This window comes from Miniopterus schreibersii (genome assembly GCF_964146895.1).
Source record: "Miniopterus schreibersii genome assembly, chromosome: 1".
Taxonomy (NCBI): Eukaryota; Metazoa; Chordata; class Mammalia; order Chiroptera; family Miniopteridae; genus Miniopterus; species Miniopterus schreibersii.
Genome location: NC_138101.1, coordinates 168208893 through 168232798, shown reverse-complemented (window position 1 = coordinate 168232798; position 23906 = coordinate 168208893). Strand labels below are relative to the sequence as shown.

Here is a 23906-nt window from a genome sequence, read left to right as displayed (position 1 = left end):
TCCCGGAGGCCCGTCCCGGAGGCCCGCCCCGTCAGCGGCGTTCTGAGCTCATGGCCTGGGTATTAAGGCCTCCTGCAAGGAACCGACGCCCACCCTCGCCTTCCCCTCCGGTGGGACTTGCACCACCTGTGGGAGTGTGTAGCCAGCGGCAGGACCGAACCCAGGTTCGCGGGGAGTCTCGGGGTGAGGGGCAGATCCAGCAGAGAGGGGCTGCAGGGCCTTTCAGAAGCTCGGGGCGGCCTGCGCACCTGGTGGGCCCGGCGGCGCCGTCCTCGCGCCCCCCTCGGCACTCTGCCCTCCCGGCCGCACCCAGGCCTCCAAGCACCCCCCGCGCTCCCCCACCGCCCGAGCGCCCCGCAACTCAGGCCTCCGGGACGGCCGTTTAAAAAGACAACCCTGCTGCTGGTATAAAAATAGAGGGAGAAGAAAAATGAATCCGTATCCACAAATCCTTTACAAAAACCACAGTATGAAGAGAAGTTCTATCCAAACCCTTTACACATTATGTACCCTTTAAAACGGTTATGTAAACAATACACAAATCAAAGTTTATCTGAAATTTCGCTGGAGGGACTCTCTCCCTTCTCGCCCCCGTTGCCACGCAGCCTTCTCCGGGGCTCGTTCCAAGCAGGGGCCTCGGGGAACCCGAGGGGGACACGAGAGCGTGGGCGCCGTCTCGCTTTGGTCACATGCAGCCGTGACTTCCTCTGGCGCCAGACGGTGAAGGCCGGCCACCCGCGGGCTCTCGGGGCTGGGCTTCTGCCTCCCTCTTGGGTCTCTCCTATCTCTTTCATGGCAGTTCTCCCCCCCTCCATCCCAGAAGCTACTGGCATTCCCTCCACACACCCCGCCCCAGTCCCACGGTTCCCCAAAGACCCCTCCCCACCCGACACCAAGCCATCCCAAGACAGAAACAAATGACAGAATAACCAGTCCCAGGTCTACCGATATGTTTACAAGGATGACCTACGCTCTCACAAACTCAGAGTGGGAGAGGGACCGGGGAGGAGGCTGCAGAGGATCTTGGAGGATTCTGCGCAGCCCTGAAGACGGCTGACACTGGACCCGCAGCAGTCGGTTTCACGGCCAGCGCGGTCTCCCATCTTCAGCTCTAGATTGTGGAGGTCCGGTCAACCCCGTCTGCAGAGGAAGCACACAGCGGCACCGGTGAGCAGAGCGGTTCCCATCGCGCCCACCTAGACCCACGCCATGCATGTCGGGCCTCCCGGTGTCTGAGGACAGAGGAGGGCTGTGTTCATTCATTCACTCATTCACTCATTCATTCACACACCCACCCACTTAACACCTGCCAAGCCGCTATCTTGCCAGTAGCCGTAACGAGCCGGGAGCCAAGGCGTAGAGACCTAACCCTAACCCTCCAGGTGCTCACATCCCAGTCAGAGCACGGGCGTGAAAACCCGCAACGATGGACGCGTGATGAGCCCTCACGGAGTATGTACCAGGCACCGCAGACACATGGGAGGAGTGTTAGGTCACCCCTGGAAATCAGGGAGTTTCCCAGAGGTAGAAAATGACTCGTAGATCCCGCTGTAGGGAAGGGAAGGAGGCAGGCGGGAAGGAGGGTGGGAGGGCACACAGCTCACGCACAGGTGTGACGCTGGCCATCAAAGGGGGGCTGGGGGCAGGCCGGAGGGTTAGGATGGACGGGAGTGGAGGAGCGGCAGGAGGGCCGGGGGTCAGGTGGGGGCTGCGACAGACACGCAGGCGGGCCTCGCTACATCCCTTTCTTCGTGAGCAGCTCCCTCCCATCCCGGAGCTCTGCTGAATGACTGGGACGAGGCGCTTGACTCTGACCCCTGGCCACAGCTGAGCAGATCTGGGGGATGCATCTGACCCAAACCGATCCAGATTCTCTGTTTCAAGAATCTGATCAGGGGCAGACACCACAGTTAAATGTGGTGGGCGTCGGGAACGGAGAGATCCTGAGGAATTGGGAGTGCTGAGATCACCCCGATGTGAGTCTGCGTTGTGGAGAATCAGCGGAGCCGGCCTATACAATGGGGGACGAATGCGTATGCCTGGGTCGAGAAGCCACGAGTGGGACAGACAGCAGGGGGACCCAGGGCTGCCTGACCCCTTTTTGGTCTTCTGCTTACACATGGGACTATAGGACAGTCCCCAGAATCAGGCTGTAAGGGTCTGTGTACTATGAACAGGAGCTTGGACATCAGTGATTAGGGAATTATAAGCAGTGGAGTTACCAGGTCTGACTTTAGAATGGTTTTCCTGGTGAGGCTGGTGGCAGGGGGACCAGTTAAGAGGCCCCTACAATGGTCCACGCTAGAACTGCAAGGGCTTATCAGTGAGCAGAGGGGCACGGGTTGGTCATCACAGGAAGCAGCAATGACTGTTCCACGACCACTACATGAAGGCCCTGGGGGGACACGAGATGCCTGCCCGATTTTGCTCAAATCCAAATGTCAGCAGGTGTGCCCGAGTCTAAGCCTTGATGTCGCAAACCTGGTCTACCAGAGGGAGCATCTAGACTCACTGGGCAGAACTCGGGTGTGGGAGGGGAGGGGCAGCCTGCTGCAGGGACAGCTGGAGCACCTCAGTGACACGGAGGAGTGCCGAGACCACGGGCGGGGCGGGGCTGGCGTCTCCCCAGCAGAGATTCGGAGAAAGGTTTCTTAATTGAAAATCTGATTGCGGTCATCGTAGGTTCACATGCAGTTGTAAGAAATAGTACCAGGTTTTCCCAGTGGTAATATACTGCAAAACTTTAGTACAATATCACCTCCAAGATATTGACACTGACACAGTTGACCCATCTTACGCAGATTTTGTTTTACTTGTACTTTGTGTGTGTGTAAAGTTCTATACACATTTTGAAGTGATTTTAAAGAAGGGAAGCAAATGGCCCCTAAGGTCGCCTGTAGTATCAGATCATCAATCCCAGAGGCCCTCGGGTGTGCATTATAATCAATGACCTCTCCCCATCCTCTGTGGGTGTTCAACTGAGCCTCTCGTGGTGGCCCTGCAGTGGTCACTGGTCACGGGAGAACAGTAGGGGTGTGTGTGTGTGTGCACACCCAGTGTGCGCCCAGGTGAGGGTGCAGGGGTCACTCCCTCATCTGTAAAAGTGCAGTGCACACTCTTGCCAGGGCTCCCTGACTCTCTCATTATTGCCAACCCTTCATAGCTGTAGAAGTGGGGAGCTGGAAACCTGAAAATCTCAACTAACCCAGCGCCAAGTCACATTTTCACTGAATTCCAACCGTATACCTCATCTCCCAAAGGTGACTGTATTCATCGGCAGGGAGAAGGCCAATAGCGAAGTCCAGACTCCACATTTACCACTGTGCAAATTGTGCACTGCACAACTCCAGGGGGTGCTATTCACACGCAACCATCATAGGTTTTTATAGTAATTATAAAAATTTCAAATAAAAGACAGAACAGCATCCTGAGAAAGTGGAGCCACTTTCTAACTTACACAAAGCCTCCATGCCAGCTAGAAGGGGGGCTGTAAGCCCCGAGAAGAAGTGAGGCGAGAAGGTGAGAAGGAATGGCATGGGGGCCACGTGAAGCACAGGACCCCAGAACATCGGAGTGAACTGTGCACTCCTCTCTGTGGTACCATTCACTGCAGGCTCCATTCTGCGGGCAGGAGCCTCGTTTCTGTATCATGAGCATTCCGGCCCATGTCACCCATGCCCAGGAAGAAATCATGGCCAGGCTTGGCACTGAGACTTCCTGAGTACCCCGGGCCACCGGTCAGGAGCAAGCCCCCAAGAGCCAGATCAAGCCTTCAGTAAAGACTCACCAAGACGGCAGAACCAACCCAGCCCCAGGGTTTCTTCGTGGGTTATGTTGGAGGAGCTTGGGGGAGGGAAAAGAAAGAGATGAAGAGGGAACACCAAAGAGAAAAGTGGCTTAAGACGGGCACCAGGAGGGCAGCAGTTAGTGGGGGAGACGAGAGAGCAGGGACATCAGCACAGAGGGCTGGGCTCCCAGGGCCTGGGGCCATGGACCGGCCGCATAGACTGGCCGTCCTGGGATGTGGTGTCCCAGGAACCTAACAGCTCCCCCACCTTTCCTGAGATGTAAGCAGAGGAACCTTAGTAACCTTTCCTCTCCCTAGTTATTCATCTTCCTGTAAAATGACTTAATTCACTGTCTCTGTCCCCAGCAAGGTCGCCTTCCCTGGCACCTGGAAGGGGTGGGCCAGCAGAGAGGTGCTGTTGGCAGGAGGGCACGCCAGGACTGTGCCCAACTGGGCCACCCTGAACTCAATTTGCATCCTCTGCTTAGGAAACTGCTTACGAGGCTTCCCGCCCGAGGATTACCGAGAAAAAACAGCAATAAAAAGGCTTAGGAGATTAATCACATGAAAACATTAGCAAAAACACATCCGTTTAGAAAGGTTTTCTGTAAAAATAGAAGAATGGGCTGAAAAATAGTCTTTTGAATAAAAGCCTCCCTTCAATAAAGAGCATTTGGCATTCTTGTTACTAATGATGATAATGTTAGTACTTAGCAGTTTGATAAGAGCTTCCAATATGCCAATTATCTGAGAAATATCAAGCCCTGGGGGACACGGCAAGTTCTCCTTGCTGACTCAAAGGCAGGGAGAGCCCCCCCACCGCCCCCGCCAGCCACGTCAGGTGGGAGGGTGCTCAGGCTGCCTCCAGTGGGCTGAGCTTGGCCTGATGACTCAGGGTCTAGGGGGGGTTTCCCCTTTTGAAAAAAATTGAGATATAATTTGCATACCACAAATTTCACTCTGTTACAGTGTACAGTTCAGTGGTTTTTAGTATAGTCACAGAGTTGTGCAACCATCTCCACCATCTAATTCCAGAATATTTTCATCACCCCAAAGAAGAAATCTGGTACCCATTAGCAGCCACTACCCACTCCCACCTCCCTGCATCCCCCGACAACCACTAGTCTATACTGTTTGTCTCTACAGATTTGCCTATTCTGGACATTTAATAAACCGTAAATGAAATCATATACTGTGTGGCCTTCTGTGTCTGGCTTCTTTCACTTAGCGTCATGTCTGCAAGGCTCATTCAGGCTGCGGTCTATATCAGTACTTCATTCTTTTTAAGGCTGAACTGTATGGTTGTATTACATTTTTTTGTCCATATTTATCCGCGGATGGACCTTTGGGTTGTTTCTTTTTACTTATTAGGGGCAATTGGTGTGCTGACCCAGTCTCCTCAGTTAATGGAAAAGAAGTGCCTTATCCCAGAGGCACCAGGGATAGGCCAACGATGCTGGGAAGCTTCCAGGATCTGAACAGCTAAGGGAGAGAGCAGTGTTTGCACATGGAGTTCCTGGGACCCTGGGAGGTCACAGGAGCTGTGCCCTGAGAGGCGTTCGGCCACCTCCCTCTGGTACTGAGCAGAGACTTCCTCCGGACCACAGAGGGCCTTCCTCACGCAGGCCCTCCTCTCTGCTCTGGGCCAAGCATTTCATCTGCCTCATATTTGGTTTCAGGATAAGACTGTGTTTGCAGAGACTAAAAATTTAAAAATCCCTGGCCAGAAGGACAATGCTCTCTGGAGTAGTAGCTGATGGTGCCTCTCTCCCCACCACTGCCAGACAGTGCAAATGTTGGCTCTAGGTGTGCTGCTGGCCCATCTCTGGGGTGGGGAAGTGCGTCCAGATTGAGGGCCATTGGGAAGGGTCACAGGAGGCCTCCCTGGATCTCCATGACTCAGAGCCGCCCGAACGTTGGCAGGAAGGAGTGGACATCTCTCCTCTGCCTGCCAAACAGCCCAGGGCTGGCGGCGAGTCCAGGCTGGAGAAAGGCGCCCGTTAGTACCAACAGGGCACTGGAGGCCTCCTGGGGCTGTTGTGACAACGCAGGGTTTCAGACCAAATAGACAGTGGGATGACCCGGCTGCTTCTAGGAGCTCTTCACAGGGCCACAGCCCTGTGCATCACAGGAAAACCCAACTAGACCATCCCCCTCACACGGCAAAGGACACCTCCGACTGCTCGGGGCTCTAAGCATTGTGGAAGCCATTTGGAACAGGACCATATAAAAATGAGCATGGATTTCTGTTCAAAGATTCTGTTTTTAGAGCAAGTTGAGGTATGCTTGAACCAGACTGGGGGAATCTAGTGCCAAGAAGGAAAGTACCCAGTGCTGTGGGGCTTGTTCCCACTCAAAGCCACGTGTGGTGTTCCAGATGCCTCCAGCTCCCTGCGTTTGGTTGGGAAAATGGCTGTGGTGGGACTCCAGGGTGCACCGGGGGTGGTCCCTCTAGGAAAGAGGGACAGGCTCCATCTCCAGGTCCCCCTGACTCACCTCCCAGAAAAGGAGGAACGGGACAGGTGGGCTGCTGGGTTGGTGTGGCTTGATGACAGTCCAGAAACCCCGAGGCCTCTCTCTCCCCCAGCCCCCTGCCTTCCCCATCCTGTGCTCTTCCCACCCCCCCACCCCCACCTCCCCCAGCTACTGCCAGAGTGTAGACAGCAGATGGCTGGTAGTTCTCCCAGCCTGAGTAACACCAAGGAGCACAGCACTCACCTCCCAGGGCGTGCTCGGTCATACTGAGGCACAAGGACTCCAGCCTGTTATTGATGTCAGGTTCAGTCACAGGAAGCTGGAATTCTGTAGGGGACAAAGGGTTATGTTGGTGACAGGGGTTCTAAGTACAAAGAGAAAGTGTGCACAGTGCTACCTGGCTCCACCTGCCTGGGGGTCTGCTGCTCCGCCCTGGGAGGACTTGGGGGGACTGTCAGGGCCAGCACAAGGGCAAGTTACACTCAGGTTCAACCACCCTCTGAGGTCAGACTCAGAGAGTCCACTGTCAACGTGGGTGTCTGGAAGAATACTGGTGACTAAGAATAGCTGGTCATACTCATAGTCTGTCAGTCCTCTGCTCAGAACTGTCCAGTTCTTTCCCATCCAAGGCAACCCAACCCCTGCCACAGCCTGCAAGTCCCCACATGGTCTGGCTCCTGGTTAGCTCCTGCCCTTGTACAGCTCTCCCCTCCTTCAGTCCACCCCAGACCCTCTTCTGCCCCAGGGCCTTTGCACTGCTGTCCCTCTGCCCAGAATGTTGGGCCTGGGATGTCTCCACGGCTCTCCCTCTCCCTGCCATGACGTCTCTGGCTCTACTGTCTCCTTAGAGAGGACTTGCTGTTCATTGTATGTGAACAGACCTTTTCTGCCTCCACCCCTTTCTTCTGCTTTACTACATAGCTGTCACAACATCTGACATATGTATTTATTTGCTGCTTCCCCCAGCTGAAAGTTTGCTTGATTGGAACAAGACTTGGCTCAGCTCCCTGTGCCTAGACCAGGCCTGGTGCATTTCTGCTTCGTTACAAGGAGCAGGGCATGGAAACCATAGCATGGAAAGAGCCTCTTCTGAGTCTGAGACTGTGCTGGGTTCCTGATTCCCAGGTGGGGCACAGGGAGGCTGAGGGACCCGTCAGGGTCAGCCAGCTTACACGGACCTGGGCCAAGAACCCACAGGGGTCAGACCCCAGAGCCGGTGCTGTCCCTGTCAACACAGCCTCAGGCTGAGCTGTCTGCTCTGCGGGTCCCACTGCCCAGGACAGTGCTGCGTGCATTCTAACCACAAAGCTTCCTCCAGGATCTGGATCCTCCCCGTCTCCCTTGGCTCCAGCCCCTGGGGTCATCCTCCTCTGTCTTCCTGGGGCCCCCACTGTCAGCCTCCCCGTCCCTTATCCCCTAGAGCTCTCAAATGTTCTGGACTAGCTTGGAAGTGCCTTGCAGATAGCGACGATACTTTCATGGTTCTCTGAATCTCCCATAGTACCCTGGCATGGCTTTCTGCACACCTCGCACATGTCTACTGAGTGATCAGAAATGGAGCAAGAAACAGAAACTCTGACAGCTGAGAACTGAAATCCTGTGGCAGGGAGGCAGAAAAAAAATCAGTGGGATATGTTCTCAGAGCCTGGGAAGTCTCAGCACCGCCACTGCCTCCACAGGTGACCCTGGGACGCTGTTCTCTCCTTTGGGCTTTAGCTCTTCCACCTGTAAAGGATCCTGTGTCCAAATGTAAGGCCACGTCCTTGCTCCTTTACATCTCCACCAGGGGGCGCTCAGGGCCAGGGCCGGGGATTACAAATGAGTTGGTGGTTTGGTGGGATAGGAAGTTGAAACCAAGGGCTAAACCAAAGTCTTTGTTTTCCTTGGTTAGCTGTACATTTAAATATTCTTCGCAATCTGGGTCCCCCATTACCAGCTCATTCAGAGGCAGATGTCGTTTCCATTGTTCAAGCTTCTAAAAGAGAAGGTTGGCAAAATGGACCAATGTAAAAAGCACTGGGGAGCAGATAGGGCTCTTTCTAACACAAATTCCAGCATCAGTGGGTGTGAAGGTCAACTGTGCCAGATCATCAGTGAACGGAGAATGCAAGGGTCTCCCCCACCCACACTCACAGGCTGCTCTCAGAGTAGGGTTGGGCAGTTAGACAACCCAGGGGGAAGAGTATTTTAGTATTTTCACCCATTCATGTGAAAATCATATGCATGCAAAAATTAGCAGCCTTCAGGGTGTGAAATCTATAAAAGAGAAACACAACTTTATATATAGCTAGTTAGCAAATATGAAAAAAAGAAAAAACAACAACCCCTCAGCAATTACAGCCATCCATATGCTCACTGTAAAATTTAGTTTACTCTCTAGCACTTCCCTTTAAACAAACACTGTGGAGAGATTTGGATAAATAAAGATGCTCGACATTTGGAGAGAAGTGTTTCAGCTGCAAGATTCCTTGCCAACACGCAGCAAAATGCCATTTTCCAAGCCTGGGATAGCGTGTTCCAAAAAGGGGGCTGAGGAGTGCGGGACTCTACGCTCCAGAGTCTCCAAGCCTCAGTGGCTGCTCTTTTAGGCTGAGAGTTGGTGTGCTGGCTTTTCATTCTCCAGCTCCTCCCTCTGGTGTGCTGGGGAGTCGAGACCCCCACCACTCTCAGAATGGTTCTGAAAAATTCGAAGTCTTGGGAGGAACACATATGTTCACACTCTTGAGTTTCCTAATAGTGTGACTTTTTAATTGTGTATTTGATAAAAACAGATCTGTGACATCTCCTGGCACATACAAGATAGAGGGAGACTAGACAGCTTCCATCTCAGGCTAGGAGCCCTCAGCCATGGGTAGCTTGGTGGGCAGAGCTCTCAAAACCCTAGAGGAGCATTTGGGCAGCTCCTGCTCCATGGCCCACAGTAACCACCAGGCCAACTCTCGCCATGGCTCCTGCTATCCCTAAGGGCTCATCACAGTTATCCCGGGCCCCCAGCTGTAATGGACCAGTCAGATGTAGTTTCTAGTCCTCTGAAAGGCATAGAGGAAGGACTCTCTGCATCTGAGTCCTCTCTGCTATTGCCCAAAGCAGGCCTATTTCTTCAACTCAGGTGCCATCTCTGAGCACTAGAAATTCTTCCCTCACCGTCAGATCGTCCCAGTATTCAGCTAGGCTCCCAGTTCTAAGATGCCCAGGTCTAGGCTGACATGGAACTTCTTTCTTGTGCTTTTTCAGAAGTCCCACAAGTACAGAGCCTCGTGCTCAGGCCCGGGTCAAGAAGAATCTAGAAGGGACTGGGGCTGCCCATCCTTCATGAGGTGCTGCTGCAGGGTCCACCTGGGGGAGCCCAGGTGGCTTTTCCTTGGCAGAAATAGGCCATTCCTGCTGAGTTTCATGTCTGTGGCATCCGAGGTGCAATTTTGCATCTCTCTCAAGGCACTGAGGCTGAGGTAGGAGGCCAACTGCTTAGGACTTTAGAAGAAGAGGTTGGGCATTTTAGGAGAAAACCTTCAGAACCCCACTTGGCCACTGACAGCTGGGGGTTACTCAGCTAGAAAGGCTTTGAAAGCCTGGTGAAGCGAGAAGCAGGGCCCCTGGAAGGAAAGAAATCAGGAAAGACAGGCTGGCGAGGAAGGGACAAAGAAAGGGAAGTGGGACCTGGACCACTGTGACTGGGGGGAAGGGGGCGGTAAGGAAGGAAGGGAGACAAAGCCAGGAACCAAGAGGAAAGGGGGAGGATGGTAACAAAGGCAGAGAGATCAGTGTGGGCAGGAAATGCAGTCCATGCGGCAAGCAAGCTGGTAATCACAGAGAGGTCTTGGCGGGTGAGAGAGGAACGTGAGTGATGAATGAGTTGCACCCCTGAATCTGCTCCGGGGGCTGAGGCTTTTCTTCATTCCTAAACCTGCAGAGGAAGTGCTGTGGGAATCCACACAGTGTCATCAAAAAAGTGACAAGTAGAGTATGGTACAAGACAATATTGTACCATCTCGCCTCAAGTCGGCCTCTTTGAATTTGACTTTGAGATGCAGGCGGGCGCGGGCCCAGCTGGGCTCTTGGCTGAGAGAGAACTGACTCACCAACCTCCCGAGCAGGGCCGTCTGCCTTGCTTACTAGAAGGCAGGGAACAAATGTTTATTAAGTACTTTAAGTGGGTCCCTATTCTGGCCTCTGCACGGCAGCCCCCTGCGCCCCGCTCCCCTCGTGGGCCCGGCGCCGACGCCCTCTCCCTCTCCCCACTCTTGGGCAAGGCAGCCTCTGAAAGGCACGGGGAAAACCCACTCGGGCTCGCCCACGGAGGGAATGAACGGGAACGCTCCCAAGTAGGCAGCATCCAAGGGCGGAGGAACTCCAACCACGGGCTGGTGCACAGGGAGGTCTGCTGGGAACAGGAATGCCCCCGATGCCGCCCGCGGAAGGCGCCGCCTCAACCACCTCCCATCCGGGTGGCGCAGCACCGAGGGTCATCTGCACGTGGCTTCGAGCAGGGGAGGAATGATATCCCCAGAACGCAGCCCGCAGCCCAGTGAGGCAGCCAGCCTTCCCCACGCTCGTCCTTTGGGGCCTGCCGGCCACCTGCCCTTTCTCTCGCAGGCCCTCCAGGTGTCTGGAGCCTCGGTATCCCATTGTTGCTCCAGGGCTGGACCCCAAGGGTGGCTGAGGCGGGTCAAGAGGAATAGAGCTGCTTCCAAGATAAGGCGGCATTCGGCAAGCAGGGTTTTTTCCCAAAGTAATTTTCCAGCCAGGAAAACACTCTGCCTCTCTGAGGATCCTGAGCACTCTCACCGGGCGCCACGCTTGTTCTGAGCTTGTTTCCTCCCTGGTGAGTCCATCAGACCCTGTCCCCTCGCTCTCAGAGGACCAGCTTAGTGTTTCCTACTCATCCCCGAGGCCAGAAAGGGGCAACAGTCACCCATGGCTCTCCTGGCTTGTCCTGGGAAACATCTAGAACCTGTCCCTGTGGGAAAAAGGAGAAAAGCACCCTGACATGGCCTCCAAGGGGTAAGACTGTGGATCCGGGAGAGAGGAGAGCATCCTGCAAACCCAAGCGAGGTGACTGATCAGTGATACACAGCTTGGGGCTGGTTCCAGCCCCCAGCCTTTACTATATTCTCTGAGATATTTAAAGTCTTCCATCCTCTTAACAGAATTATTTTATGTTAACAGAATAAATAAAAGCTCCTTTAGAATACACTGTAGTCTTCAAGATTTGCCAGAGGGTTTAAATGGAAGCTTTGAAGACACTGCAGGGCCAGGAAGAAAAGACTGTGTTCTACTGTAGCACAGCTCTCTGAGCATTTGATTTTGGGTTGGTCACATGTCTCTATTCCATTTTGTGTTCACTGTACTGCTGCTGTGTAAATACGAAAGCCACTTTCAGCCTTCCTGATTCCTGCCGCCTGATATGATGATACTTATAGTCTGCCCTACCCCGGCCACCGCTCCTAGACACCTGGATGTGCTGCTGGAGGGGAAAGGCTCACCTGCAGAGGAGGCCCAGGGCCCCGCCCATCTCTGAGACCCTGTCTCTGGAGGGGGAGCCTCTGTCCGGGCCTGGCTGTGGCAGTGAGAGGGGCTCCCCTGTGGAGGATGCCTCCTCGGGAAGAAGGAGGAGTTCTGACAGTGACTTGCGGTCTTGAAAACCAGCGTCTGATCTGCAAAGGCAAGGATGCGCTTGTGCACTGGGCAGAGGCTGGGAAGGGCATCCCTGTGCAGCCTCAGTGAGGGATCCTGGGCACGGCTATGCCCTGCCTCGCTTTTCCTGACCACATCCCAGCAACAGCCACCCAGCCTGGGCCGAGTGTGCCAGGAAGGACTTAGGAATGGCCCCTGCCAAGCGCTCACCACTGTCTGTGCAACCGGGAAACACGGAGTAGCCCTGCCTGGTTTCTTGGCTGTTATTAGAAACGGTGCGGTTCATTAGGGCCTCACTGGAAGTGCGTTTGCAATGCTTGGGCAAGAGGCTAATTAAAAAACAAAACCCTAACGGTTCCAGCATCTATGTCCGGTACGCAAAATACATTATCTAGAGACTTGCAGGTCACTGCCAGGAAAACTAAACACAAACTGTTATAAGTAGATGCCCCTGGGAGACGGGACTGTGGGCCTGCAGGGGGAGGCGGGGGGACAGTCAGTTTTCTTGGTGAGCCCTTCTGTATTACTTGATTCTTTAACTATGGTAACGAGAGTCTTCATGGGAGGAGGGTGGAGACGGTCGGTCTTAGGGTCACAGGTGTCTTGAGCATGAGCAAGCCGCTCAGCACTGCTGTAAGACAGTGGAGGGAAACAACAGTGCAGACGGGGAATCCACACTGTCCTCCCAGGGGACAGGAGGCCTGGTCTTCCCGGTGAAGCCAGGAACAAAGAGGAAGACTGAGGACTCGGAAGAGAGCTGCGGTATTAGGATTGGAGGGGAGCAGTCAACTATGCGAGGACTCCCCTGCGCCACGGGGTGGCTGGGCTACAGCCCCGGGACTGAGGTCAGGGTGGGATATTTGTTCAAGGTCACAGACCTCGTGCCCAGGATGCCTTCAAGCCCTGTCCAGGTTCTCAGCTATTGGGAATGGATTATACATAATTTGGCACGGTAATAGGCTGGGACTAACCCCGGGGAGAAGACCTTTACAACCCCTGAATTTTACCAAGTATTTCTGCCTGGGAAGGAAAATAGCAACAGGTTATCAAAATGGAGAAAAGGAACCTTAAAACAAAAGTGTGCCAATATGGAGTGTTCTCGAAGTCAAGCAGCACCTTTAAACAGGCACCTGGACCACGCGGATGCCCCTTCCTTTCCTGACACGCCTCACCCCACAGCAGCTCCGCACCAGCACCCTCCTCTTCCTCAGTGGCCCCCCACCCTCACCCTGCCTCCCCTTCGCGCCTCCACCCACACCCTCGCCTGAGCCCCTGCTCAAAACCTTCCACAGATTCCCCCCGGAGAGCGGCTGGCTCTGAGCTCCTTGGCCTTGGATTTAGAGGCCCCACCACCAGGCACTATCTTTCCAGCTCCCTTGGTCTCCCCCGCTGCTACTTCAGCCCAGCGACGGCGCCCAGGACGCACACAGCCCTCGGTACCGCTGCAGTCTTGCCCCCGGTCCCTCTGCCTGCAATGTTCTCCTCTTTCCACCTCTTCACCCTCTGTCCTCTGAAGCGCGGCTCCAATTCCAAGCAGCTTCCTTGCCCGCCCAAGGCCACAGGGACATTTCCCCTCCTAAACTCCTCTAAAACTTATGCACAGAGCGAGCACATCGACGGCCGAGGGTGGGCATTTTCCTGCAGGTACATGTCTGATTTGCCACCTGGAGGGCCATCTAGGCAAGTGCAGTGATTGCTTGTGTGGCTTTGCATTCTTTGTGGAGGCTAAGAGGTCACTGTCTGCGTCGAGAAAGGGTGCAGGCATTTGTTGGCCACACATAATTCTGGCTGCCCTGTTTTAGGGAGCGTGGTGAAAGGTGAAACGGACTTGAGTTGCACCAAGTTGCTATGACCAAGTAAAGGGAAGATGGCCAGTCATGTCTGCAAGGCGCTCCCAAACCAGGGGGAGGGCGCTTAACATCAACGCCGTCAAGTCTTCCTTTTATCTGTCTTACCCTCTACACTGCCTGCCCCCACGACACATGGAACCCCTCCCAGCTCCCCCAAAGCCTTCCAGTGGTATCTCTGCTTTAATCAATCTGGAAATATGACTAGTATCAAAAATATCCCCGTCAGATTGCAATGACTCCGGGGCTCCTTGTGCTGGCTTCCAGCCAGCCAGCCAGCCGCTATTCATGCTGGCAAGGCACAGTTTAAAAAAAGAAAGGCTTCTATAAGCTTGCAAGAATGCGTGGTGACAGTCGGGGCTAAGCACTTTCCAGCTGGGTTCACCGGGGCATCTATTTTGGCGTCCTGGCCTCGCCGTGTCAGGGGAGAGCGGAGAGCAGGCTCGCGCTCCGGGGCCCACCTGGCTGCTGGAACATCAGCATGTTCTGGGGAGAGGTGTGCACAGGCAGCGAGCGGGTCCTCTGGACTGAGCTGTGGGTGCGGCTTGGCATGCTGTTGCTGCCCCCAGGGTTGGCAAACCAGAGGTTCTAGCGAGGAATACAAAAGGGAGACGTTAGTCCAGACACCCTGGGGGGGGGGGTAGGGAGTGGGGCCCGGGCCAGGGTTCAGGAGACTAATACTGCGGGGAGGATTCTCTGCTAACTTCTGGAAAAGGGCTTGCAGACCAGGGCTGCCCATCCGCCGACTTACAGAGAGGGAACTGAGATTCCGTTCGTTTTATTTACATGGCCCTCTCCCACCTCCCCAGCCCCAGGCCCCTCTCTAAACCTCATTTAATCTGGACACCTCTCTCCCTCACTATCTCCAAACCCTTTCTATCCCTTTCGTTGCCTTTGCTTTTCCTGTCATTTTTCTCAGAAATGGGAGGAGTCCCATTAATGTCTGTCACAAAGGGCACCAACTTTCAGGGCTATCATTTGATTTTTTTTGAGATTCTTACAATTTACTACAAAGTGAGGGGGTAAAAAAGAACCTCTCAATTGGCAACGAGCTGGTACAACTCAGCTTGTGTTTATTATTAAGTGGCGTCTTACCAGTGACTTCCTCTCGAACTGACCTGGGGGCTCCCCACAATGACCAGAAAGTGGGGCTTTCTCATAGCCTGGGCTGCTTCCCCTGGGGGAGCGAATCCTGCCTGTCTGGCCTAGAGCTGTTTTCCTGTTTTTAAACCAATCTATCATCCCTAAATTTTTCATTACAACCCAGGACCTCAGAACCACCGTGTCCCTCCAATCCCAGCCCTAACCTACATGCCCCCACAGATGGAAGGGCACGGGGCAGGGGCAGGGGACGGGGTAGAGGGTTGAGGAGCCAAGGGATAGAGATCAGCCCTAAGTCACACAGACAGGAACTCTGGGCAGCCTGGCCTTGCCTGGCTTGAGAGTATTTCAACTCTCCCTCTGATAGCTGCTCTTAGGCTCCTTCCTGTGGACTCTCCACCAGAGCTGGGATGGTGACAAGGAGGTATTTGTCATAAACAAGTTCTTTAGAGGCTAGGGCTTCTCTGGAACCCAGATTTGGGAAGTGGTGAGGTCTGCCGGGGCAAGTTAAGGGTTGAGGCAACTAATAAGCAGATCTTAAGTTTCTTTCTAAAGGCCCCCTTGCTCGGGGCCCCCGAGGTTAAAGTGGTCCCAGGGACATCTTAAGCCATCCTCCCTGAGGCCAGGTACAGCCTTGGCATTGATCTATCTCCCAGAGGAACAATGCACATGACACTGGTGACTGCACAGGACAGGGACAACTGTCTCTCAGTTTAGCCCCCCTTGGTCTCTCCCCTCACCTTGGGGTCATCTGGGGAAACATCCTGAAGCCTCAGGCGCTGAGCTTGGCTGCCCACCCTCCTCTCCGGTGCAGAACATACCTGTCTTCCCTGTTTCATGATGGTGGGGTTGGCTGTGGTGTTGCGCTGGGTGGAGCTGACAAACCCACTGGTGCCCAAGAGGCCAAGGCGGGCAGAGGGGACATTCCGAGAAGGGATCTGGTACTGGCGCGGGTTCCGTCTGCCCATGCCGCCGCCCACAGAGCCGGCCGTCGGGAGGGAGTTGGACTGCCCAAAGCCGCGACTGTGGGAGCAAACAGAACAAGAGCATGAGTGCCCCTCAGCCGTGTCACTCCCCAGGCTGCCAGTGGGATGCCTCCTGGGGGTCTGCTCACATTTTGATAGTCATGAGGCCTATCGGGTCTTGGGGGGCTCTGAACCAGGCAGGGCTATGATTAGAACAACGGCTAAAGCCTGAGAGCAAACATGTGCACCGTCACAGCCCTTTCACATCGATTCTTCAATCCTCACAACAACCCAATGAAGTAGGTGCTCTATCCACTTTTATTTACGGCTGGAGAAGTAAAAAAGCTTGTTTCGCGAAGGTCACACAGCCAGCAGGGGGCAGTGCTGGCAGCCCAGAAGTTTAACCAGCGTGCTCTAGGGCCTTCTTCCAAGCTGCGTCACAGGGCCCAGAGCACTCGCATGCCTGTCAAGAGGCCACATAGCAAGAAAGCGGCACAGCCAGGCTCAGTGTTCCTTCCATCAAACCACAGTCTTGTCTGATGTTTGTCTGTGTGGCAGACTTGTGGAGAGTGGCCTGAGAGCCCCACAGGATGTAAGCTCCATGAGAAAAAGGACGGTGTCTGTTCTCATCAAACCTGTATGTTCCATGGCTGAATCAGCTCCTGGCACAGGATACGCAGGTTGAATGAATGAAAGAATGAACGAGCCTCTGCCATCACGATGACTCTCCAAATGGGAAAGCTGACCCCACGTCTGGGGCCCTGACTCCAGGGTACAGAGTAGGGACATGAGAATGGAGATGGTGATGTTTACAAGCTTTCTGGACCCAGGACCCTGACTGCTCCCCACTGCACAGGCCCTCCCTGCAGAAAGATCAGAGGCTACGTATCTCCCCCGGATCCACGCAGGAGGGCTGCTGGAGACCCAGGCATTGCACTCGGACGCTGTGCTCCCATTGCTCCTGTGACCTCATCTCCAAAGAACTCGTCCTAACACGCCTCAGGTTCTGGGAGGGTATGCAGCAGCCAGCAGGGTTTCAGGAACCAGCACATTCTTTCCAAGAAGAGTCAGCTTTAGTCATTCACTGATGTTTAGGTCGAAATGCTTTACCTCCAGTGGCCACAAGATGGAACAGACTTGCTTTCCCAAAGGTACAGGGGAGGTTTGTACCAAGCCTGTGAGGAGACTCCGGGAGACAGGGTTGACGTAGTTTAACCAGTTGAGGATGTTTGGGGGGCGCGAGGGGGGGGCTGCAAAACAGTCATTTCCTGAGAGAGAGTTGTGTGTGCATAGGGGGAGGGGCGTCTAAGCCATCAGCACAGTTGATCTCAGAAAATGTTTCTCTTTCCCCAGCATTCCTATTTTCCCAGGGAGAGAGAGAGAGAGGGCAGGGAGGAGAATTCCATTGTGAGCTGGCTGCAACTGATTTCTGGGCTTGTGTCTTTCCACTTTCAAGCTTCTGTGGCCCAGGAAAAGGTCCCCGACTCTGTTACAGGCTCATCTACACATGGTGAGAAGGATTCTAGGTCTCTTTATCTCATCCCTTCCCCCTTTTCTTCCTGTCTTTTTTCTTTTACTAAGGTTTAAAATGTTTGATTTGAAAAAAGAAATTTGAGCCAGGAGGGGTAGGAGTAATTTCATGTGATGGCAGAGACCTCCCTTGGAGGAAGGACAGTCTGACTGAGTGACAGGTGGAGAGCAAGGGGTGGTGGTTGTTCTTTTAAACTATGAAGATTGGATTTTGGAGTCAGAATTTTGGCTGCCTGGTAGACGATTCAGTATTCTGCTAAGACTTTTCCTTATTTAGTGCTAATGGCTTTTGTTCTTGCTCGTTTGCATTTTTGGTTGGATTTTTTAAAAGTTACTTCATATGCAAAATACAGTCATCAATGAATGATGCTAAAATGATCTGCGATTCCAGGAAGGCAGAGTGTATCTTAAGCAATAGGATGTGGGCAGAGGGTTCTGTTATGGGACATGCAGTCATGGGAGAAACGGCTTGAGGCACTCCTGAAGTGAGGACTCACTGGGCGGTACAGGGTGGTAAAGCCCAGAACATTTTGGGGCTAGAATGGGTGGGGGTGGGGAGAATTTGGCTAGGCCTTCTTTCTAACGATGCTGAGCCCTGCTGTGGCGTCCTTAATGGGTTATTACAAAGCCAATCTTGTTAAGCGTCGCCACTGCTGGCAACCAGGGTGAATGCTTAGCTTACTTAAAATCACTAGGCTTAATGAAATAATCATTCCTTCTGGGGAGAGAACAAAGCGACAAAAGTAAATTTTCATTTTTCATTTTCTTTCTCTGCCCATCTGTGTGTCTCTCTTTCTCTGCCTTCCTAAATCTAACCAACTGATTTCATTACCTTGAAATGCGTGAAAAGACTGAATAAGAACCGATTAATTCGGGATTTGTGATAATTCAAGCAGAGGCTGGGCTGCAGTTACTTTTGTATGATTGGAGAAACAGGTCTTCAAAGCAAATTAATAGCATAAAAAGATCCCAGAGGTAATACTTAGGAGAACAAATTAATTTCTAGAGCTTTAGCAACCTCCAATTGAACATCTACAATCAATGATTGAATTCATTCTTATCGAATCAATAAAAAGAGGTCCATTGGGACTCCAATCTGGCAAACCTTAGGTTAACCCAATACAAGCTTTAGATAGTAACAGTCTAGAGAGGTCAAGGTTAATGGGAACTTGGATGCAAACCAAGGACAAGGCGGGACAGAGAGAGGCAGGGTATGAAACTTTTGGGAGGAGCAGCAAAGACCTTAAAAGCTCTGTCTTCATCATCAACCTTTAATATTCCTTCTTCCTCTAGGAACTTGTCTCCCAAGGGGCTGGTGCTGCAAGAGGGGTCTGGAACCTCCTACTCTTATTTGGGAGAAGTACTGTTGCCCTTAAAAAAGAAAGAGTCTGGGAAAGGGGTAGCCCCAGGAGAGGAGGCTGAAGAGCAGGCCTGGCCTTTCATCTGGGTGCAGAGGTGATCCAGCCCAGCCCAGAAGGGAGGCTGCCCCCAGAGGGCTTGGGGCCAGGGAGCAGGAAATAAAGAGTGTTGCTTGACCCGCCCATCTTTTCTGCACAGGAGCCAAAGACCATGAGAGCTGCCCAACAACCGCAGTGGCTAAGACACTGACCCTGGAACTGGCCTGCCTGGACCAAATCCTGGCTGCTGCTGCCTACCACTCCTCTGTAAAACGAGGTTAAGAGTAGCTCCTCTGCCTTACATGGTTGTTGCAAGGATTAAATGTATTAATATTCTTAAAGTGCTTGGATACCACTTGGCACATAGTAAGTCCCAAACGTCTGTTTAATGAATAACAATGTTGTATGTGCCGGAGTATGATAATGCATTTTTTACACTAATCTTTAATAAAGACTTTTCACAAATTTCAACTTGCCTTAACTCCCTTAAATAATATAAACCAGTGATGTTTTAAGGCACACTTATGCAAATAAATGCACTGAGAAATGAATTCAGAACTTTTTAGGCGCAAGGGAAAACATTATTTATCTGCTCGTGTTTAAAAAGGTAAAATAAATAGAATGTTGATTTTTTGGAGGTTGGCATCATTCCCTTGTCTCCCCCAAACTCCCCGTCATTGTTCAAGGCTTACTCCACCCCTCCCCTAATTTCTCCCCCAGATTGGCACTGTAATTCACCTTTAATATGCGATTGGATTCCTTAATTTATAGCGAGATTAAGGTAATGGGGTCTAAATTACACGAGGCTTATTTTTAACTGCACCCAAGAAGCTGAAGTACTATGAAAAGTCAAGAATGGTACTGCTCCACTCTTAGATTGCAGCTCAGACCAAAATAGACTAGCACTGGGCTCTTCACCCTACCACCAACTATAATTAGCTTGTCTGCAGCTAGAAGAGAGAAAAAAATTATACCACCACGTAAGGTGCCGATAGAACAATCCATTTTTGTCCTTTCAGAGCTCCCTTTTGGGGATAAACTACCAAGCGTTCTGCTGGTATTCATTAAATCATACCCACTCTGCACATCTGGACGAGAACCATCATTTTGACAATGTCAATTGAGTTACAAAAGAACACATTCAACTCTTCCTCCCGGGAATGCTTTCCCTCTACAGTCTTTCCCAGCCCCACCTGTTTAAGGAATGCAATTTGGAAGTTGCCACAGGGCACCCTGGTGAACAAGGAATGCCCTGCCTGGTCCTGCCCCAGGAACCCAGGCAGGCAATGAGGCACCTGGGAACCACCATGCATTACAAACAATGAAATCCCAACATACTTTCTTTGCTGTCGATATCCTGATATGTCTAGAAGGGTTTTCCGAGGGAAAGACCGGAAGAGCTTCTGCACCTGCTGTTTCCATGACAACAATCTTTTTTTCTGCGTCTCTGTAAATGCCTGCAAAAACAAACAGGACTTTTTAATGGGTGACGCAGCCTGACATTAGAGGAAGAAACATGCAATTAATAGGAGGAAACATCACCGTCTCTGCCGTTGCTTTTTTTCCACCTGTTTCCAACCTGGTTCAAACAGCAATAGGTTTCATTTGCGAGCTGGCATTGGAGGTACATGCATTAAGCTTTTGATAACCCTTGGTTTTGGTTGCATTTCTGGCAGATCCATACCCCCCTCCCCTTTCCTCTGACTCCACTCTGGACTCTATTCATTAACCAAGAATAAATTGCAAAATTGATTGTTGAATACTCTGGCTTTTGCAGGCCCCCTGGCATTTTCATAATCAATGGAAATGCTAAACCACTCCAAAAATCAATCTGCTTGATGGTGTGTGGACACCCTGAGTGGTCAGCTGGACTTCAGAAAACAGAGTATAGCCTGGCCAGCATGGCTCAGTGGTTGAGAGTCGACCCATGAACCAGGAGGTTGCCAGTTTGATTCTCAGTCAGGCACATGCCTGGGTTACAGGTTTGATCCCCAGTAGGGGGTGTGCAGGAGGCAGCTGACCAATGACTCTCTCATCACTGATGTTTCTATCTCTCTCTCTCTCCCTCTCCCTTCCTCTCTCTGAAATAAATTAAAAACATTAAAAAAAAAAAGAAAATGGAATATAATCTCTGTGTTTCAGGGCTGGGCCGAGAAATCTCCAGTTAAGGGATCCTGTGCCCTACCAAAACCCCAGTGTACCCATTCTAACCTAAATTGTCTAAAGTTTAGGAAGATGGGTAGATCTGATGACTTCTCAAATCTTTTCTAGTAAAACTGGTGTTTGGGGATGTTTTTCCTATTGTCCGGTAATATGCTGACATCTATATCACGTATCTTTTTGTGTTCATCATGGCCCAGGGAAGGACTTTCAGAGGTTATGTGTCTCCAGGGCAGAGGCTCTCAAATTCATGATCTATTAGACGTCCCCAAGGAGATGGTTAAAATGTTGATTCCTGGGCCTTTCCCCCATACCCAGAGCCTGACTTAATAGATATGGAGGGGAGTAAAGGGGGTTTGTGTTTGCAGCAAGTGCCCAAGTATCTCTGCTGCAAGCAGAACTTGGACATTGAGTATTCTAGATGGTGAGGACCACCCACACAATACAGTAATCCCCTATTCAAGTATCTAGAACTGTGGTCCACACGCTGTGAGAAATTCATTGGGTTTGACAGATTAGCATTAACAATGATGGAGATAGCATGCTTAAGTGGTTTAGTCAATAAGGCATGAAATTTAAGTAGCAATAAACTATTACTTAGAATAACAGGCTATATGACTATTTTCCATGAAGGAAACAGATTCCTGAAACAGAGAAAAAAAATGACAGCTTAATTTTTTCCTGATGACATTTAATCTTTAAGGACCTAAACACAGGAGAGCTATGTGAACAAAAGCAAAACAATATTAGTCATATTGCAGAAAAGTTATTGACTTGCAAACTGCTTCCTCCTGGATGACCTTAGCCAGACACCATTAAGGGTATTAATCAAAGAGAGCTACCAACCAAGGGACCCAGTGCCCTGCTAGGGAAAGAGGTACAGACCCCCCCCCCCACGGTGAGCGGTGGGATGTCTCATGGTTAAAAGGTGAGGTCGCCCTCCTCCATGGTCTCTCTCACTTGTTTGTGATGCTGGGTGAGTGTCCACCTACAAGTGAGGACCTCTGAAAACTGCAACAGGCAAACACTGCTGCTGGACTCATAATGGGATGGAGAGATTTTGCTTTTGACCTGCTCATTCAGCCAGATGTTAACTGAGGATATAAGCAGGCACCCTGGTCAAGATGAGTTGAGGAGGAGGGTCCAGCGCAGTGGGTCAGAGGAAGGCTCTGGATATAGATGGGCAGGGCTTGAATCCCTACACACCCCTGTGTGAATTCCTCTACCTGAGACTATTCCTTCTAAAAACTGAGGATGATAACATCTCCCTCAAAGGGACCCTACGCTGTAAGGATTAAAAGACATAACACATGAGCCCTGGCCAGTGTGGCTCAGTGGTTAGAGTGTCGGCCTGCACACCGAAGGGTCTCGGGTTTGATTCTCAGTCAAGGGCACAAACCTGGGTTGTAGGTTCGATCCTGGCCCTACCGAGGTGTGTGCAAGGCACGTGCAGGAGGCAACCAATTGATGTGTCTCTCTCACAGCGATTTTCTCTCTCTCTCTCTCTTTCCCCTCACTCTCCCTCTCTTCTACTCTCTCTAAAAATCATCAATAGAAAAAATATCCTCGTGAGGATTAACAACAAAAAAGGAGATAACGCACGAAAAGCACTTAGAATACTTAAAACACGCCTGGCTTTTAGTAATGTTTCTGTCCACACTGCTCAGATACCCTAACCGGAGTTTCAAGTGACACCAGTTCATACCTAACATTAGCCATGGTGGCAAAAAGCACCCAAAAAGATATGCAGACACCTCCACAGGGAGGTGCACTCATTCACTCAACTCTGGGGCATCAGGTCATTTAGTTCGGGGTCGCAGACAGGAGTGAGCCCCCTAGCAGTGCCAAGTGCGTGTGGTGGCCAGTTCTTCCCAGTCCTGGGAGCATGGAGAGGAGCTAGGTCATGGCTGGCTGGGGTGGTTTCTGAAGGCTGGCTCCTGGCATGCCTCGGCTGTTGGCCAGGATGGCTGATACCACACCTCAGCCCCTCCACTGGCGGCTCTGGGCTGGAGGGGAAGAAACATTCCAGACTACAGGCTGTGCAGACACAGCCAGTCATCCACTGCTCAGTCTTCTGTTCCTGTCAAGCCCAGACCAATAAGTCTGTCTGGAGGAAGATGTGTCCTGCAGCTTTTGAGACTGGATTAAAAGCCTCATTAAGGGGACAAGAGCTCAGCTTCCTAGAAACTTCTCAAGAAGGCGAGGAGGCAAGAAGCCTGGGATCACAATCCATGAGTGGAGTGATTGGTCTCAGATACAAAATTCAGAAGTTACCCATCTTTCCTTTCCCTACCCTCGGGAGTCAGTCCCTTCATCCCTGGAGAGAAGGAAGGGGCCCTGGAAGCGTCAACACCTCCCCTCCAGCTGGCTGAAGAGCAGCACGCCAGGCTGTGAAAGGAGCCCTGTCCCGAGCCCAGGCTGCAGGCTGCGTGCGGGCCTCACAGGCAGGGTGTGTTCTCACACACACAACCACCCGGCGCTGTGGAAAATTATTCAGACGGGCTTCCTCTTTCTCAAACCAAAATAATAAAAAGTCTTGAACAACATTTTTCCTTCCAAAGCAGAGTACAGGCTCCTCCATCCTGACCTGAATTCAGGCAAGTGGACTCGGCCTGAGCTCCTATTTGCCATGACTCCCGTTGCCGAGAGGCCCCTAGAGGGCAACCGGGGCCTCTTGCTGGCAGATGAGCCCACACCGTGCCATCTTTGCATTGAGTTGCTTGGGCAGCCGGGGAGAAAAAGTGGTAAGAAGCAGAAAGAAGAGCCATGATGCCCAGGGAGGGCATGCACGAGGCAGGACAGTGACAAGTATCAGGCCACAGCTTCCGGCTGGTGCAGACCAATTAGGAAGCTGGGCACTGTCCAGCAGAGGTGGCCGGAGGATGCTTCATTTTGTCTCATGGGCTTGGCAGACTGGAGGCTCAGTGTTGAGAGTGAGAGTGGGAGTGGAGGAAGGGATCTTGTTTGCTTTTCCAGAAGTCTGAAGGCTCCCTTGATCAGTCCCTCTCGA

At 52.1% G+C, this 23906-nt stretch overlaps 1 protein-coding gene across 2 annotated transcripts in view; it reads right to left on the bottom strand.

Moving 5' to 3' along the window:
• Nucleotides 1-435: 435 nt before the first annotated feature.
• The window catches only part of SAMD4A (sterile alpha motif domain containing 4A), a 200150-nt gene continuing 176679 nt past the window's right edge, over nucleotides 436-23906 (bottom strand). For both annotated transcript variants that reach the window (XM_081141241.1, XM_081141242.1), the window contains 5 exons: nucleotides 20075-20193; nucleotides 15666-15867; nucleotides 14205-14331; nucleotides 6506-6589; nucleotides 436-1140 (listed from right to left, as the gene is read on the bottom strand). In XM_081141241.1, coding sequence (XP_080997367.1) covers nucleotides 1112-1140; nucleotides 6506-6589; nucleotides 14205-14331; nucleotides 15666-15867; nucleotides 20075-20193 — 561 coding nt within the window. In that variant the 3' untranslated portion in view covers nucleotides 436-1111. The remainder of the gene's footprint in view (nucleotides 1141-6505; nucleotides 6590-14204; nucleotides 14332-15665; nucleotides 15868-20074; nucleotides 20194-23906) is intronic.